General features: G+C 39.4%; 1 protein-coding gene across 1 annotated transcript in view; it reads left to right on the forward strand.

The window, feature by feature from the left end:
* Positions 1-3,085: 3,085 nt before the first annotated feature.
* Positions 3,086-20,381, forward strand: part of RAB38 (RAB38, member RAS oncogene family) — a 62,864-nt gene continuing 45,568 nt past the window's right edge. Inside the window, exon 1 of the mRNA XM_003910520.4 lies at positions 3,086-3,384. Coding sequence (XP_003910569.1) covers positions 3,183-3,384 — 202 coding nt within the window. The 5' untranslated portion in view covers positions 3,086-3,182. The remainder of the gene's footprint in view (positions 3,385-20,381) is intronic.

Consider the following 20,381-nt stretch of genomic DNA (forward strand, 5'->3'; position numbering starts at 1 on the left):
CTCCCTCATTTAAACCAGGGGACTTTCAGGTTCAGAGACCTAGGCAACTTTTACAAAGATTTTACTGAACTGCTAGGCCGGGGTGCTTACCAAGCTACTTTAATCTAAAAGTCTTAAAAATATAAACCGAGAGTAATTTCTTCCCACTGTGAAGAATGATCATGAGACCTAAATGAGCACTGCTGGAAACAAACTGCACATACTTCCTGCCTGGCAAAGGAGCTTGCTCACCATGGTTGGCTGCTGTCCCTGAAAGAGGAGTCTCCTACCCCCAGAGAGGCAATAAAACTGAAGCTTCAGGATCCCTTTCAAGGCCCTAGACCTAATTATATATTTTTGATTTTGCATTCTTTTGCTTAAAAAGCTCCTTCCTCCAATGTTATCAGCTTCAGGACTCAGAAATCCCGAACTTTGCCCTGCCTGTCCTACCTCATAAATCAAAATGTCTGATGTTCCAATATGCTCTTGCTCAAAAGAGGAGAACAGACAACAGTGAGGATGACTCTGCCTGGACCAGGCTTGGGAAAACAGTCTGGGGCTGGTGAGAAAGTTGGGTTGGGTATAATTCTGAGGGCTGCCCCCACAAGATGTCTCAAACTCCTACCTCGTTTCTACCCTAGGAGCTCGTTGGGCAGACAAAGTCTGTCTCTCAGATTTACAGACCCAGGATTTTAGAGCTGGCAAAGGTCTCATTTTGTCATCCTTCCTAATTTTGCAGGCATTTAGAATGGCTTCAGCATCTTGTGCTCCTGAATTCCCCTCCCTGGGAAGTGAGGTGACATGGTTGGCTAATTCTTTAAGCAGGTAGAATATCTGTCTCACTTATTAGATATAATCTTCTTGGTGTGTCCCTGCGTGGGTGGAAACCAGTGAATGAGGCCTACCCAGCTAAGCACTTCCATAAAACACAAATGAGTGCAATTCTACACACTGTCACTTAGTGTCCATTCCAAGCAAAGCTTCTGAGTTACTCTCTGAGGAAAGATAAAACTGCACAGGACAGTGCCTGCGGACAGTATTTAAAGCGTGTCCCTCATTTCATATTAATGGCTACCATTTATTTACCACCTACTGTGGACCCAGCATTTTCTCAACAACTTTATTTCTATTTATTTATTTATTTATTTATTTAATTTATTTATTTATTTTGAGACAGAGTCTTGCTCAGGTCACCCAGGCTGGAGAGCAATGGTGCGATCTTGGCTCACTGTAACCTCTGCATCCTGGGTTCAAGTTATTCTCCTGTCTCAGTCTCCCAAGTAGCTGGGATTACAGGCACCCGCCACCACGCCCGGCTAATTTTTGTATTTTTAGTAGAGACAAGTTTCACCATGTTGGCCAGGCTGGTCTTGAACTCCTGACCTCAAATGATTCACCCGCCTCGGCCTCTCAAGGTGCTTGGATTACAGGCATGAACCACCGTGCCCGGCCACAGGTATTATCGTTCTCCTTTTGTTGATGTAGAAACCAAGGCTGAGAGAGGTTATGTGACTTGTCCCAGTTACACATCTAGGGCATCCCTCTGCTTGTTTGGGGCATGTGGAGGCTAAAGTTTAGGGTGTGTCAGGCCAGATGAGGAAGGCAGAAAGACAATGGCCTTGCCAAACCTCCTTTCTCCCTTTCACACAGGACTCTAAGTCTCAGTTCTAACACATACTAGTTATGTGTGCCCTTGAGAAAGGTGCTCTTAATCTTGGTTTCTTTATTTATAAATCGAAGAAAATAACCCACTTCATAAAGCAATTGAGAAGATGAAACAACAGAATGTGAGCAGCGCTCCATTCACAGCACATTCAGGTACAAAATAGCTCATTTTGGTATAAACTGCTCACCCCCTAGACCTGAATGCCCAATTTCTCATTTTCTTTATGTCTTTACTAAATTGTCACCTTCCTACTGAAACCTTCCCTGGCCACCCTATCTAAAAGGCGAACCCCATATAATCTCTTCACATCCCCTTTCCTGCCTTATTTTATTGCCAATTAATATATGACAAATAGTACTTATTTTGTCTTGTCTGTCTCCACCCACAAGAAGGTAAATTTTTTTGAGGCCAGTAGTCATTGTCTGCGTTAGGATTTCTGTATCATGCCAAGTACACAGACCTGTGCATGGTGAATGGTAGTACTCAATGTATATTGGTCAAATGAATGAAAACAAACAACAACAACAACAAAAAAAACGTTAGGAACCTCAAGACCTGTGCTTGATTTGGCTTTTTTCCTTACTATTTGACTCTGGGTCCATTACTTAAAACGTCTAGTCCTTAGTTTCCTCATTTGTAAAATAGGAAGAAAAATAGTATCTATTACTAAGACAGCTGGGAAGATTAAAAGACATAATTTATAAACCCTCTGGCATATAGTGAGTGCTCAATAAATGTTTGCCATTATTATTATTTGTAATAATCTGACCAATTGTTAAAACTGTCTTTCTGTGCAGCTCAGACTTTTTAGGATATGAGAAGAGGCTAAAAGTCACGAGTGCCCTTGGCATTTTCGGCCCAGCTGTCCTCCTTGTTAACTGATTGCCAGTTGAATGGGTGTGAAAGTGCTCAGTGTTCACACCTCCAAGCTGCTGAGAGGTCAGCATTGCCATTCATTGAGAAAGAACAGGCTGGGGGAGCTCAAATGACTTACTTATGGTCCCTCAACTTAAAAACCGGGACATGCAGGAACCAAGTCCAGACAGTCTCCGGCTTCCTAACACTGTACTTTCTCTCTACAGTGTGGGGTGATTCGGAGCCCTGTGACTTCAGACCTGTGTTCAGCGGAGCCTTTCACTGGCCATCTCCCGCAGGGTACTTTTTCACAATCAGTTTTCTCGCAAGCAAAACGTGGAAAATAAGATCCACACCTCATAAGTTTGTGGCCAGGGTCACAGGCGAAAACAGCTCTTCGGAAACTCTAAAGCGCCAGATAAATAAGCACTGCAACACACAACCACACGCGAAATCCTTTCAGCTGCCAGTCCCGGGACTAACTCCTGTCTCCTCCCCTCTCCAAGATCGCGGAGTAGGAAGGAGGATTAACCCCTAGGGGAGGAGTTCCGCCCCCCGGCCCCCGCCCCGCCGCCCACGCCTCTCCTTTGCACCTACACTTGCGCTCCCCAAGTCTCTCTCCTGCGCAGAGCCCTGGCTGCGCTTCCCTGGTCTGGCACTGCACGGCCGGCCGGCCGCCAGGATGCAGGCGCCGCACAAGGAGCACCTGTACAAATTGCTGGTGATTGGCGACCTGGGCGTGGGGAAGACCAGCATCATCAAGCGCTACGTGCACCAGAACTTCTCCTCGCACTACCGGGCCACAATCGGCGTGGACTTCGCGCTCAAGGTGCTCCACTGGGACCCGGAGACTGTGGTGCGCCTGCAGCTCTGGGATATCGCCGGTGAGCGCCGGGGGAGGGGGTCAGGGGGCTAGAGCGCCTCGCGGCCAGTTTCCAGTCTTGAGGCAGCGGCTTGCGGCCAAGCGTGAGATTAAAATCCCTAGGTCGCGAGACAGTTTTTCCTGGTGGGCTGGAAACTTAGTTTCAAAGAAAAGAAAAATGTTTGAAACTTCAAGTGCATTCCCTGGAGCTTTTGGGCTATTGCTTTAGCTCCTTCCCGCACAGTCCCCTGGGATCTCTCTGCCCAGAGCAGGCCTCCCCAGGGAACCTGAGGAAGATTGGCTGCAATTGCATTCTGCTCTCCACTCCAGCTCGTTTTCTGGGCGTGGGTAGTTCTGCCAATGACGCAGCCCAGTGTCAGGCACGGCCTTCCGTGCAGGGGCCGACCGAGGGGAAGCCCCTAGGCTGGGTCACAGCGGAAACCGGGATAGTTCCAGGCTAGCTGGAGTTTGCCCATTCCTGTCTTCCGTCGCTCACTTTATTTCAAATTTTGTCACCTTTCTCTCTGCCCTTAAGACAAAGGAGTTTGAGATTTTTTTTTTTTTTTTTCTTTCAGGAAGCCAAGTACTTTTGTGTGTGTATGTCAGGGGCAAAGTATTCTTTCTCCCTCTCTTTCTATATTTCTATCTCTCTGGCTCTCAGTCTTCTATGAAAAGGAGATTGTGTATATATTTTAAGACCATTTTTATGTAAGGGCCTATGATAGCCTTATGATTTCTTGATTTGGCCCTAAAGTTTTCATTGAGAGATCTGGAAAATGAGAGGTTTTTTGTTTGTTTTTGTTTTTTACAATATTGAAAATCAGATTTTGACTCCACAGGTTTGTACCAGAAGTTAGGCCTAGTCAAAGGTGAGGGTGCAAAGTATCTACTTCAAGTATGCCTTGGACAAGGCTGTTTGCAACCTGGGCATGACCAACTCCTCATTACAGATTTTAGCCCTGCTACTAACTAACCTGCTCAGTGGCTTTGGACAAGTCTCTTCAGCTCAGTTGCATCACTGTTAAGTGGAAAGGAGTTGGGCAAGGGTCAGGGATCTTCCTGCTCAGAAGTTTTAAGGTCTTCTGGGATTCTCCATGGAAACAACTTCAAACAGTCTTACTTCATGGTCTGTGACACTAGGAACCTTTCTTTATAAGTGCTGGACCCAAACTAGCCACTGCTGTTTCAGAAAATGGGTTCATTTTAGCTGATGCATTTGATTGGAAACACTTTATCATGGCTTGAAGCCAGAACAAATGTGGAACATTTTTGAAAGGGCATTTGTGATCTGGGGACTTTCATGCCTCTTTAATCATAAACTGCCAGGACTTATTCTTTTAGCATGTGAACAGATGAACAGATTCATGCATTTGGAGTCATCTTCAGCTGCTCTAGTAGCAAGGGGGTTATCAGAGAACAGAAGATGTTATCAGCCACTGTTGGATGGGGCTTTTCATCTAAAAAAATTCGGTGTACTTTCTTGCTGCGTGTCATAATGTCTGAAAACCCTTCTGGCTTCATGAAAGTCCTCAGGATTCAGATTTAGAAATGGCTTACTGTTTAAACAGGGATGTAGCTGTAATTTGGACTTTTATGTACCATCCAGGTAACAGCATGACAGCAGACAAGTTCTATGTAGATTTTAGTCTCCTCACATAAACAGAGGAGATGGAAGGGTATAGTGATTAATAGCTCAAATTCCAAAGTGGAACTGCCTCCATCTGGATTCTTACTTTACTCTGCATGTAGTAGGCAATCTTAGGTAACTTCTCTAACCTCCTTGTTTTAGTTTCCTTACTTGTAAATAGGGAGAATGCTTTCTCCCAATAAATGACAGGTGAGCCACCAACAGTGCTAGTTGAAGGTGATCATGCCTGTTCTCTAGGAGATCTGCAAGGATTATTATCACACTAGCTAGCGTGTTTTAAGCCTGTATAAATGCTAGGCAAGAAGGATATGATATACAAGTGCTAATTAATTCCTAAAAAATTGTGATCCCAATATTACATATATATTTTGTCCCCAGGTTATCACCATTTTCAGTTTTGCTATTTTACAACATACTGTCAGGAGCAATTTAACTCCCAAGCTCGAAGGCACTTCGTTAGCCATGTTTGTAGACTGAAGTTGCAGTGGAGGCTATAGTCACAGAAGTCTGTATAAATAAGAAATCTGGAGTCTTGGAAATTTCTTTCTACAGATACTGTGGTGTTGTTATGTTCAACATCTCAGTAGAGGAGCTTGTTTTTCCCAGAGCTCTAATGCTCAGTGGTAATCTGTCTTCAGCAGCCTCAAGCCCAAAGGCCCTGTTAGCTGAATTAGAGATTGGACAGCAGGCACAGTGAATTGGGTGGAAGCTAGGCCACTGTGGGAAATGGTTGGAGCATGCATGTGCTCCACATTTCATGGTTTAAGCTGCATAGGGAGCCATGCGGGTAATGAGTTCATGTGAAATCCAGCCTCAACTGCCCACCCAGACTCCAGCCAGCCAGGTGTACCTTGTAGTACTTTCAAATCACAGCCTGTCTATCCAAGATAAGAATGCATCTCTCCCTCCCTAGTGTTCAACTGTGGTGTGTGCCTGGAGAGAACAGGTAGTGGAGGTCAGTGGGCCCAGCTTTGAGAAGGTTGTGGGTGGTGAATGAGATAGAGAAGACCTGCACTATTCTGACAGGATATCATACACACTTGTTATTAAGGGAATCTTGGCTCAGCTAGACTCTTGATATTCACTTGGTTCAATGCCAAATAGGGCCCTTTTTATCCACTAAATTCCCATGATGTATCTCTTGTAGCTGTGTAGATTGGCCAGTTTGATCTTGAAAGACTCCAAAAAGCATCTCTAGGGTCTTGTGAGTAGGCCTTGAAACAAGGTGACAAATCCCACCAAATCCCATAGGGGACAGCAGTTGGCCTGGATTCCGGTGATTCCATGCTAGAGGGTCAGCTGGGTCAGCTGTGTGTTGAGAGGCTCTTGATAGAGTCAGACAAATGAAGTAAGTTTGCCTGAGGCCACCCAGCTAGTAGAGGAAGAGCCAGATTTGACGATGCCGTTTGCACTTGCTGGCCTGTGAGTGCCTGGCACACAGCTGGCCCACAGGGATTATGCATCCTTCCTTTTTAAAAGTGTTGTTTCATTAGTAGGTGGGTTAACCTTACCTTCTCCTTTCTAACTAGATTTTTGATATTATTAAGTACACCTGTGCATTCAGTGAAAAGAAATGAATTAAAATCTATTTCTAAATGTTTTATCTTGATTAGGATGTGAATTTATAAGTTTTTTTTTTTTTTTTAAATAGATCAATTAGGGAAAAGGAAAGCCAAAAGTTCACACTAGAGACTCTACTTTTTTATTACTCTCCAAATCCAGAGACTATAATTGCTTATTCACACTTTCAAAAAGAACTATACTATTTTGTCTAGAACTCTTGATGTGCTTTGGGACTCTGATGCAGGCATTGGGACATTTATAGGGATAGTAGCTAATATTTCTTAAGCCCTTATTGTTATACATGTCCAGGCATATTATAATCTATAATTTCCCAGTATAATAGCTGGTTAGACCACTAGAATTTAAAATTGACCGTTGAATCTGTTTTCAAAAGATTTGCTCTACTTCCCTTAATTTAAAAACAGAACACTTCAGACTAGTTTAAATATATTCTAAATTATATATACTCTGAAAATATAATTAGGCAAACTGTGAAACCCTGCCGAACCTCAATTGTCTCATCTATAAAATGATTATTTAATTTTCCTGTGATACTTATTTTATCTTTTGTAGTCTCTGCAGGTAAAATGTTATATTATCACTGTACTCAGGGTATAGGTAGCACATGGTCATTTATTCCAGCTTCTTTACTTAGTAGCTTTGTGACTTGTGCGAGTTACTTAGCCTCTGTGCCTTGGTTTTCTGTCTGTAAAATGGGAATAATAACAATACCAGCATCTTAGAATTTTTATAAGGATTAAATGAGTTACTTCATGCAAAGCTCTGCCTGACACATAATAAATGCTGAATGAGTGTTAGCTATTATTCCTGTTATCATAATTATTATTACAGACTATTTTCACATACATTTTCCCACTTGATCCCCCAGCATTGCTGAGGGTGTAGACAAGCAGATGGTCCTAGACCCACTTTTTATTAAAAAAGATAAAAAAATGAGAGAGGTAAGAGACTTGCCTGAGATCATAAGTGGCAGAGGAGAACAGGAACAGTCAGTCTGTTTAGCTTCAGCTTACTTGTATGAGTGAGATAACCAAGTCTGTTGGTAATCAGAAAACCCAACTCTAGTTTTATATTGCTATAGTAGAAAATAAATTAAGTGGGCAGACAATTTAGAGACTGTTTCGAGTGTTTCTTTACCATGTAAAAGTTTGACTGCAGAGCTCTGCTAAATAACAAATGCCTCTAAATACTTAAAAGAAGATCTACCCTATAAGAAAAATATTTCCACCCAAGGCACATCTGTACCAACTTCCTCCACCTAAGCCATATGACATGACAGCAGAAGAATACATTAACTGTCACATAGACAAAGTAACAGGATGAAGGCAGCCCGGTCCCAGTGTCAGGAGTCCTTGGACTAACTCTTCACACCAGCAACTCTGACACTTGGGTCACAGTGGTATGTTGTTTTAGGGTTTGTAAAGTGCATTCAGGTTGTGAAATTCAACCAAAGACAGGGTTCAGACTTAACTATTTCTTTAGTATCTATTTCTAAAAGACTATTTCTTCAAGCAGTTTTACAAGATGGGTCTTAAATGTCAAGGTAATAGGTCTAGGCATGTAGAAAGAGCTAAATTTGGCGATCAGTGTGTCAAATAAACCCCCCCCCCCCCCCCCAAATTTATACTGAGGCTGAGCCATGCTCCACTGGACAGTTTATTGCCTTGTTTCTACAGATTTTCTAAATACCACATAAAATAACATGCTATGTGCTTATGGGTAAATAATGTGTACAGTGAGCAACAATGGTGAACTTTCAAAGTAGGAATGAGGGATATATGGAGAAAGTGCCTCAAGGCAGGACATGGTGCGTCATCTGGGTTTTAGAAGACTGATTCTGATAGAAAAGGAAGTAGCAGCATGATCAAGGAAAGCTAAGGCATTTGAAAGTGGGAGAGGATTGGAAAAAGTAGCTCTATATGTGTGATTGCTTTCTGTAGCAAATACATGTACATATATATAAAGTGACTGGTACGTGAAAGTACTTAGGTGAGGGGAAAACAAAGAAGGATAATAATTGAGTAAGATTTAATTCTTCATCCCAGCTTCATCAGCATGACACAAAAACAAATCACTGTAACAATAAGTAAAAAGCACTGGTAGATGTAACTTCAAAACACTCTCATGGTGCAGAGATGTTGTCCACACCACATCCTCCTACTCTCTGAGACTAAATCTGAGGAAGTTGCACAAAACCTTAGGGCTAGTATGATGTTTCCTGTGCTTTTCCCTAGCACCAGTCATTCCCTGTCAGTGTGTCAGGGCTGCACAACTTGAGACAGAATTTCATCGTCTGGCCCTCTAATCTGGTCTCCTTCGCTTGATGATCTCATGCATTCCCAGGGCTTTAACTCTATGCAGATGACTTTAAAACTATGCCTATATCCTTGACTACTCGTGAGCTCAGTCTTACAATTCCATCTTCCTGCTGAACATCTCTACAATATCTCACCTACACTGCCGGTGAACATGTGCATAACAAAGTTTGCATGAAAACAGGTTTGTTTTTTCTATTAATAAGTAATATGTGCTCAGTGTAGCAAAGCTGGAAAACAGAAAAGAAAAACAAGAAAGAAATACAATATATCCACATTTGTCCCACTTAATGATAAGTAGTAAATGATGCTATTTGTAAGTCTAAACTAGACATTTGTCCACATTCACTGGACTTTCTAGTTTGTGTTAACCAAAATACCTCACCCCCAGTCACTTAGACTTGAAACCTCTGCCATCTTTTCTATTCTGACCCTCATATGTCACCCGTCTCCAAGTCAGATAGTAAATATGCCTCTCTTTTCTCACTTCCATAGACCAGAGACAGCACTTTTTTACATACCTGTTCTGGTATCATAGCCTCTTAGCTAGCTCTAATCTCTACCTCCTCCAGTTCTCAGGTGTATCAAAGCCAAGTTTATCTTCCCAGAACATCTCTCTTTTGTATTGGCTATAGATTACACACGCTGTGATGAGAACAATGGAGGGGATGAGAGTAAAGTATTAGGGGGGCTGATAATTAGAAAATTAGAAATATGATAGATCCAAGTCATAGAGAAATTGAGGAATGGGTTTGTGAAGTCCTTGAATGGAAGAAGTGACTGGAATACTTGAGGCCTGGTGAAGTCAAAAGGGAACCCAGGGTGTCTCTCCTATTGTGGTCTTCTTGTGAGGAACACAGAAACTGTCATTAAAGGCTCAAGTGCTACTTATTTTTTTATTTGTTTTAAAATGCAGTTTTAAAACTTGAAGATTTGAGAAGTATAAGATCTTGCCTGAGAAAATTTATTAATTCACTTGATAAGCAGAGAGATTTAGGGGTGATCGAAATAGGTTGATATTTGCTCTTACGGACTTTTAGAGTCTGGTGTGGCATAAAGATATTTATTTCAAAATAATTATTTAGTCACTGATAAGTGATCTGATGGGAAAGTGTCAGGTGCTAAAAGAAAGTCAACCAGGGGACGTATCCTAGCCATAACATGGAGATGAGACGACATCATGCAGGCTTCAGTAATCTGACCTAGCTGAGGATTACAGTGTGTGAGAAAGGTGGTGTTAAGAGGGATGCAGCAGACAAATTAGGAAAGGTCATATATGCCGAATTAAATGTTAAGAGTAGTGAAAGTGAAAATTCCTTCTATTTACCAATTTATCAAAGCAATATTTGCAATTTAAATACTACAGTAATTCTAACAAATAGGTCCTCTTATATCCTGTTTCATAGATGAGGAAGCTGGGCCAAGCATAAGTAGAACATGACATTTGGTACATAATTGTTGCTTAGTAAAAGGGGTTTGGTGTTAAGCAGCCACTGAGGTTCATACTAACGCCATCACTCATCTGGTAAATTTTTGAGAATAGATGTTTTGACTTACACTTAGAATCCTTTCTCTTCCTCTTCTGATGATTCACTTTGGAGAGTCCTTGAAAGCTTTCAAACCATTGAGAAGCTTTATTTATGTTACTTTCTTAGATTCTGAGATGCATATTCCCAGAAGGATACAGTGGACATATTGCTCCTGGAGTGGGAATCAGGTTTATTCCAGCAAGGGAAGATCCTTATCTTCTAGGATGGTGAACTAGACTGATGTCCTTTAACTTGGCAAGGTCAAGTCTGAGACTTTAGCCTGGGGTTCTGAATAATTGAGTTTTACTCATTTTTTTCAGCTGTTCAGGAATTTAACTAAGAATTTATGTGATCTTAAATTACTCTTTGAAAATAATTTGGGTTTTAACTTCTACCATTCTCTCCTTCCTTTCATTGCCCACTCTTAAGTACAAAATTCTGTCTTTTCTACCTTATAAAATAAATATCTTTTCCGTTTTTTCAATAGCCACATCTTCTTCATAACTCCCCGGAACTGTTGCAGCAGTTGCCGCCTGCCCATGCCCTCCTCCAGCTTCCCTGCCCATCAGTTTGTAATCAACAGTGGTGATACCCCTCATCATGGTGCTGTTCTCCAGTTGATATTCTCATTTGGGATCCATCAGTGGAGCCACAGCATTTTTAGAATTAAAGGCTGAACTTTTTAGCATGACAGTCAGGACCATCATAACTGTCAATCATTTGCCATTCATTCCAGTCTTCTCTCTCACATCTATGATTTTTACATTCCAGATCTTACAGTGGCCCCATTATACCTACCTTCCCCTTTATGCTGTGGCTCACATGGTTGTCTCTGGCTGAAAAAAGCACATTCCTCTTTTTAACGTAGGTAACTCCTGTGGGTCCTTTTCACTCTATCAATATCACTTCCTCCAGAATGTCTGTTGAAACCATGAGACTCGGGGAAATACTTTATCTGCTCCCATAAAGTTCCATGATTATTCCAGATAGAAATATTTTACTATTGCATTGGAATGTCTTTTTCCTCCAAAGTGTATCCCTGGGTCCTAATATAGTATTTGGACATGTGGTAGGGACTCAAGGAGTATTTGTTCAATAAAAAGTTTTTCAGTCAACTATTGCATCAGTGCCTTAATTCTAGACATATCATTGATCTAAACATTTCTTCAATAAAAAATAGACTTCTGTTCATGATTGAAAAACTTCATAACTTCATAAACATTAATATATAAAAGTATAATTTAGAATTGAGAAATATAGCAACCACTTTTTTTTCAGGTTTTATTTTATTTTATTTTATTGTTTTATTTATTTATTTTTTATTATTATACTTTAAGTTCTAGGGTACATGTGCACAATGTGCAGGTTTGTTACATATGTATACTTGTGCCATGTTGGTGTGCTGCACCCATCAACTCGTCATTTACATCAGGTATAACTCCCAGTGCCATCCCTCCCCCCTCCCCCCTCCCCATAATAGGCCCCGGTGTGTGATGTTCCGCTTCCTGAGTCCAAGTGATCTCATTGTTCAATTCCCACCTATGAGTGAGAACATGAGGTGTTTGGTTTTCTGTTCTTGCGATAGTTTGCTCAGAATGATGGTTTCCAGTTGCATCCATGTCCCTACAAAGGACACAAACTCATCCCTTTTTATGGCTGCATAGTATTCCATGGTGTATATGTGCCACATTTTCTTAATCAAGTCTGTCACTGATGGACATTTGGGTTGATTCCAAGTCTTTGCTATTGTGAATAGCACCGCAACAAACATACACGTGCATGTGTCTTTATAGCAGCATGATTTATAATCCTTTGGGTATATACCCAGTAATGGGATGGCTGGGTCATATGGTATTTCTAGTTCTAGATCCTTGAGGAACCACCATACTGTTTTCTACAATGGTTGAACTAGTTTACAGTCCCACCAACAGTGTAAAAGTGTTCCTATTTCTCCACATCCTCTCCAGCATCTGTTGTTTCCTGACTTTTTAATGATCGCCATTCTAACTGGTGTGAGATGGTATCTCATTGTGGTTTTGATTTGCATTTCTCTGATGGCCAGTGATGATGAGCATTTTTTCATATGTCTCTTGGCTGTATGCATGTCTTCTTTTGAGAAATGTCTGCTCATATCCTTTGCCCACTTTTTGATGGGGTTGTTTGTTTTTTTCTTGTAAATTTGTTGGAGTTCTTTGTAGGTTCTGGATATTAGCCCTTTGTCAGATGAGTAGATTGCAAAAATTTTCTCCCATTCTGTAGGTTGCCTGTTCACTCTGATGGTAGTTTCTTTTGCTGTGCAGAAGCTCTTTAGTTTAATGAGATCCCATTTGTCAATTTTGGCTTTTGTTGCCATTGCTTTTGGTGTTTTAGACATGAAGTCCTTGCCCATGCCTATATCCTGAATGGTATTACTTAGGTTTTCTTCTAGGATTTTTATGGTATTAGGTCTAACATTTAAGTCTCTAATCCATCTTGAATTAATTTTCGTATAAGGAGTAAGGAAAGGATCCAGTTTCAGCTTTCTACTTATGGCTAGCCAATTTTCCCAGTACCATTTATTAAATAGGGAATCTTTTCCCCATTTCTTGTTTTTCTCAGGTCTGTCAAAGATCAGATGGCTGTAGATGTGTGGTATTATTTCTGAGGACTCTGTTCTGTTCCATTGGTCTATATCTCTGTGTTGGTACCAGTACCATGCTGTTTTGGTTACTGTAGCCTTGTAGTATAGTTTGAAGTCAGGTAGCGTGATGCCTCCAGCTTTGTTCTTTTGACTTAGGATTGTCTTGGCAATGCGGGCTCATTTTTGGTTCCATGCAACCACTTTTCTTAAGGAGACATTCTGTTTGTTTGTTTGTTTTCCAACTGTAAAAACTGGGAAGTGTCCTTAAATACCATTCTTAAAAGCTGTGTTTTTTCATTTAACAGTCTCCATAATTTGAAGTGAAATGTCATTCATTTGGATGTCAAATGGCAAAACTGTATCTTTTTTATGATTTTAGGGTATATTATATAAAGTAATAACTTTTTGAAAGGTAATTTTACAGAGTTAAAACCCTGAGTACTCATCAAAACCATATCAGTCATTTTATGGATGAGCAAGCTTGATCTGGAAGGGAGGCGACATTAGTTTCTCAGGCCCACAGAGCTTGTTAATGGTAGAATTAGAACCAGAACAGAAGATTATCTGGCTTATTACCAAGGAAACTTGAATAATTAAAAACGTATTTTTTAACACTAGGTGTTTGGGTGCTGTCTTCAGCATTGAGGTATAATGATAATCAAATTGGGAAGGCACCCAGTCCTGTGGAAATTCATACAGTGGAGAAGAGAAGATAATGGCATAGCACTGGGGACACCCGAAGTCATCCACAGTTTGTCTTTAAACAGCATTTCTAATACCATTTTCTCCCTCCCTCCATGATGAGGTCTAAATTTCAACCATTGGAACTCCTTGCCATTCCTGGTTCATTTTCATGCTTCTTGTCTCTGAGCCTTTTCTCCTGCTTGCCCTGCTGGTTCATGTGTCCTTCCCTTTGGAAGCACATCCAAATCCCACCTGATGTCTAAGACCCATCTGAAAGGGCAACTCCTCTACAGAGATTTTCCTAGTTCTCTCTGTCAGTAGTAACTTCTTCCTCCCTCGAGTCCCATGCAACTTTTCTTTCCTTTGTTTGTAGCACTTCTCCAGTTAAGCTTTGTGTTACAGTTATTTTCTACCTATCCAGATTTGCTTCCTGATTTTTAGTAAATCCTGCCATGAGTTATTTGCTGCATAATTTAATGAAATTTACTGTAGAGTCAGCAAAGAAGTAGAGAAGAAGAAAGCACCAAGAATGAGGAGAACCTAGCAAGGGCAGGCGTTTGGAAGCAAGAGGTAGATAATTTAAGAGTCTCTACTTTTTGTAGTTTGTGTTATTCTGATGTATTATTTAACCTTTGTTCCTTATCACTTTTATTTAAATATAACTGTCAATTAGTTTATCAGCCTTGCATAAAACTGCTCTTTTAAGAAGAGTGATGAAAACTTACTGATTTAAATTATTCTTGATTAGACTGTTTTCCCATAACATGCTATAAATAGCCACTAATTATTAAGTGTCAGGCATAGTTCTATGCAATCATATGCATTATTTTATTTACAGCTCATAATGAGCTTATCTGATGGACACTGTTGTTAACCCTACTATAGAGATGAGAGAACTATAAACAGGCCAGAAAACAGATAAGCTAACAAGCACAGAAAACTTTTCAGAAGTCTTACCAATAGTAAGAGGTAATGCTGGGATATGCACTGAAATTTTGTCTAACTACAAATCCCATTTTCTAGCCACGCTATTCTGCTGTTTCCTAATGCATGATAAACAGCATAATAGTTTTCACATCTCATTGTTTGTTATACATTGCATTTAGAAGGTGCTCATTATATATTTTAAAATAGTAATTTATTAATTTTAAACTGTATACTTTTGGATAGATCTAATAATTGAATGAGTTGAATTTTTTTCATGCATTATTGCTGGCACCATGTGGTTGGTTTGACTTATTAACAGTCATCTTCATATACTACTTTTAGGCAGGAAAACCACTGTGCCTGAGGGACTCAAGTCTCTAGTTTAAAAATTAAAGCTAAGAACAGCTGTGGTGCTTGTTGGTATCAGAATAAAAAGATTTATAGGGTGGTAGAAGGACCTGTATGCATGTATTGTGTGATCTGTGTGTCTTAAATTAAAAAAAAAAATACACTAGACTCTAGAGGCTACAGCACAAGTTCTCAAACTTTCTCAGTTAACTGCATCCAAATCCTTAGTGTTAATTTTTTCATTGTGCCTCTAGGCCAAAAGCACTACCTAACAATCCTGTTCATTAAATAGCACCAAACAACTTAGTAAGTGTTATGATCTAACAACTTAATAGTCATAAGAAAAAAAAGAGAATATATAATTTAAAAGAAAATTATTTTTGTTTCATTTTTAATCACTGCAGTTTACTATAGGCAAGTGTATGACTCTGGCCATGAAACACCCTCTCAAACCTTTGAGCCGGAGTGGATGCCACTACCATACCACCCTAATTTCCTGTTTCACATTGATTTTCACATGATTTTTGCTTTTCATCACAGAAACTTCCAAACCCCAGTTTCAAACAGATATAATGACATCAAAAGGAATGTATGTAGTGTTAACACTGTGAACTACCTCAAGCTAGTAGTTCCTGGGGTGTCTAATGAATCTTGAGTACTACTGTATTTGCACTGAAATTTTAAAATATCCTCTTTCACCCATGTGAGTTCACCATGGCATCCCCTAGAGCACCTTGGCATATATTTTGGGAGTTATAACTCTAAAGGAATCTGGAAATTCCTTAAGAATGAAACCTTTAGAGTTCAGGATCTCTTGGAGGTTATTTATAAAAATGTATTTAATGGCTACTGACTGGTATTGTCTCAAATGCCAAGCAATTCGAAAGTAGGTTTTTAGTGTAATACATTTGAGCTTACAGTTCAGAGGTATTTTAGGTTGTTTATTTATTTAATTATACACATGAGATGCTGGTCCTTCTGTCTTGATTCATCCATGACTTGATTTCATTCCTTCCCCTCTTTATCCACTGTTGGACCTTACATTGCTAAATTATCTTTTTATCTCCATCCACATGAGTTATTTGCTTAAGCTGGTAGCACTGGACTCCAGTCTGAAATTATTCTGAGAAAAAATCTGTTGAGCTACTGTATTAGTACTCATTTTCACATACACACATATATATCACATGCACTGCCTTAAATTTAAATATACATTCAGAATTTAATGAGAATAGTTTTGAAAATGTATTTTAAAAGTAGATCACTATAATCCATCCACCTTTTGTTCTATAAGGTAATTATGAACAACAATAAAGCCAACATTTACTTCTTCTGCCATCTTATTCTCTTGTTAACTTTAGCTTACTTAATTCAATATCCTTCATCTAGCTTTATCTTCTTGTTGAATAGAGACAAATTTTGCCTGTAAGAGATGGTAACTAACAGTAGGGTGAAATGAGAGTCATTGATTATTGGGGAACTAAGGAAATTGCTAAAAGAGTTTGGGTGGTTCTGAATTGTGAACAGATATTTTTCAGATGGGATCTTAATAATGACAGAAGTTCAGTAGGCATAAAAGTTAATGAGTTAGATCAAAGATCTTCTTTTATTCAGCCTACTCCTTTTCCTTCTGGGGTTCCCTCTTGCAAATAAGAAATAAATATTAATTGTTATTTCATTATGTAAAGAGTACTTGTATTACTAGTTCTATTCTATTCTGGAAATGCATTGTGAGCATAAACTAACAGCCTCTCAGGGTACCTGTGTTATGGAGACACAGTATAGTAATTGAGTAATTCTACAGTGGACTCAAGGAGTCTACAGTGTAACTGGGGACAGAGGCTGCACAGGTTTGCAGCACATAAAAAGAAGTACAAGGCAGGGCCTGATGAAGTGGTTGAGCGAGTGAGCCAGTTAGTCAGTGCTGTGGGAATATGGAAGAGTTAAGAGATGAGTGTGAGTCCAGGCAGTATAAAAGTCTCCAAGAAGGTGGGGCTTGGGTACAACCTTAAAGAATGGGTAGAATCTGGTTAGGTGAAGGATGAGGGAGAGGGTACCTTTCAGTGGTAGTAGATTTGCCATGGTATGGGAGTAAGTGGAAGCAAGAAGCAGGACTTAGCAGAGCCTAGCAAGGCATAAGTTGGGACAAAACCTTGACCTCAGTCTGAAAATTAGCCTTTAACTTGTAGATCTAAGAGGGCAACCTCAAAAATGCAACAGGAGGTCAGAGGGTAGAATGGAATCATCATGAAGGCAAGGATTTTTTTCTAGTTATTAGAACATAACTAGCTAACCAGCTGTATGTTCTAGTTATATGTTCCTAGTTATAATTCTGGAAAATTATAGGGATTAAATTTTTTTTTTTGTTAAATGAATGAATGAGATTAGATGAGATGAAATTAGACAATCCTAACTAAAGTGATTTCAGTGGTAGTGGAAAGAAAGTGATGAATGCAACAGACCAGACATGACAGAAAACTCTTAAATACCTAATAAACCTGCAAATATCCACTGGGAGAGGAGTAAGGAATTAAGAATTATTCCTTCACTCAGCATGGGGACCCTATTGAATGCTTACTATATAGAGTGCTGTGCTTCTCACAGGGACTGCAGAAATTTGGTTCTGGCTATGGAGTGGCTTGTTATTTTGCAGGGGAAGATTGTACCAGGTGAGTTCTAGGATATACACCTAGGTGACTTGGAAAAATGGTGATTAATTTATATGTTTCTGTCATTGGTTTGATGAGGCAAAGTCACAAAAACAGATGAAAGAGTTTCTGAACCACCACCAGACTGTCAAATAGGCTTTTATCAAAAACTGGAAATAACCACCATCACTAGGATGTCAGCCTGACTCTAATTTCAGTATGTGGGTTTCCCCTGAGCTTTCAAAACCAGCATAAGCCATTATGATGTCAGTGTCCTTTAGACCATTGCAGCAATTATAGTTTATTTTTCTTCTAGATTATTGTGCAAGGTCCATATTTCCTGTTGATTATATATTTACTTTATGTTTTCCATACTGTTACTCCCTAGAAATATAGAGAACATCTTGGTGTCACTCTTAGGTCTACTGATTGTTCTATGACCTCAACACATGTATCATTTGTAATAGAGTAAATTGATTCCAAGGTAGTATTTCTTAAGAAAATGAGAATGATTATGAAAGCATAATAATCCAGGCTGAAACTTGTTACAACAGATATGCACATAACTCTGTTGGAATAATGTTAATTTTCTCCTCCAATAACCATCTATTGATTATTTACTGGAATTTGGAGTTGAGTATAGAGTAAGTTCATCAGTATGCAGCACTGATTCACAAATACACGATAAGGCATTTTAGAGGAAGGAGGAACCTTAATTGAATTTATTTCCACCATACAATCTTGAGCTCTTGTTGTATCCTAAAGGTGGAGAAATAAGCCTTGGGTTTTGCAATATCAAAACATGGTCAGTCTGCTCTCCAAGATTTTCAGTGCCTTGGTTAGACATCCAAGCATGAATGCACAGCATAATAAGTGTCAGTGGTGTAGAATTTTTAAAATTCTGTGGGTTCATAAAGAAGAGATTCAGTGATTCCAGCTGTCAGGACAGGGAAGTATGCACAAATGTGGTGAGATTTAAGGGCACATTTGAAGGATGCATAGGATTTTATTGAACAGAGTGGGAGTAGAGATGAGGAGGGAATTCAGGCTTTGGGCACAAAGATGTAAAAAGACAAGAGAATCTGGAAAGTAATTTAGGATGTGTTTTAAAAATAACAAGTAGTCCAATAGAACTTGGCCATGGATCACTTTAAAGGAAATGACAAAAGTTTGAAAAAGTGGTCGGAACCAAAAATGTACTACATTAAATCACATATCAATGAAGGTGTATTTTTCTTAGGCATATAAGAGTCACTGAATAGCTAAACCAGCAGAGAGTAATGGTAAGACTTACCTTTTGATAGTGGATTCTAATGGAGATAGAGGTTTTCTTGTCTTTTTTCTAAACTTTTATTATAGATTCAGGGGGATACATATGCAGGTTTGTAACATGGACATGGGTATATTGCATGATGTTGAGCCTTGGAGTACAAATGACCCCCTTACTTAGGTAGTGAGCATAGTATCCAATAGTTTTTCAACCCTTGTCCCTTCTTCTCTTCTCACTCTAGTAGTGCCTGGTTTCTGTTGTCATTATCTTCGTGTCTATGATTACCTGATGTATAGCTCCCACTTATAAGTGAGGACATGCAGTATTTAGTTTTCTGTTCCTGCATTAATTCACTTAGGATAATGGCCTCCAGCTACATCTATGTTGCTGCAAAGGATATGATTTTACTCTTTTTTTTTTGGCTGCATTATATTCCATGATGAACATGTACCACGTTGTCTTTAACAAGTCCACCATTGCTGGGCACCTAGGTTGATTCCATGTCTTTGCTATGTTAGTAGTACTGCAATGAACATGTGAGTGCACTTGTCTTTTTGGTAGAATGATTTGCTTTCTTTTGGATATATAGAAAAGAATGGGATTGCTGGGTTGACTAGTAAGTAGTTCCGTTTTAAGTTCTTTGAGAAATCTCCAAACTACTTTCCATGATGGCTGAACTAATTTTCCTTCCCACCAAAAGTGTATAATGCATTCCCTTTTCTCTGCAACCTTGCCAATATTTGTTGTTTTTTGACTATTTAGTCAATGGTAAACCATTCTGACTGGTGTGAGATGGTATCTCATAGTAGTTTTGATTTGCATTTCTCTGGTGTTTAGTGATGTGGGATATTTTTTCACATTTATTGGCTGCTCATATATCTTCTTTTGAGAACTGTCTGTTCATGTTTTTGCCCAGTTTTTAATGAGATTGTTTTCTGCTTGTTCAGTTATTTAAATTCCTTATACAGTCTGGAAAATAGACACTTGTTGGATGTGTATTTGGTGAATATTTTCTCCCATTCTATAGATTGTCTGTTTACTCTGTTGATAGTTCCTTTTGCTGTGCAGAAGCTGTCTAGTTTAATTGGTTCCACTTGTCAATTTTTGTTTTTGTTGCAATTGCTTTTGAGGAATTAGTCATAAATTATTTCCCAAGGCTGATATCCAGAATGGTGTTTCCTAGGTTTTCTTCTAGGTTTCTTCTAGCTTCAGATCTCACATTTAAATCTTTATTCCATCTTGAGTTAATGTTTCTATATGGTGAAAGGTAGGAGGAGTCCAGTATCATTCTTCTGCATATGGCTAGACAGCTATCCTGGCACCATTTATTGAATAGGGTGTCCTTTCCGTACTGTTCAGTTTTGTCATCTTTGTTAAAGATGAGATGGCTGTACTTGTGAAGCTTTATTTCTGGTTTCTCTATTCTGTTTCATTGGTCTATATGTC

Source organism: Papio anubis, chromosome 12 (genome assembly GCF_008728515.1).
Source record: "Papio anubis isolate 15944 chromosome 12, Panubis1.0, whole genome shotgun sequence".
NCBI classification, from domain to species: Eukaryota; Metazoa; Chordata; class Mammalia; order Primates; family Cercopithecidae; genus Papio; species Papio anubis.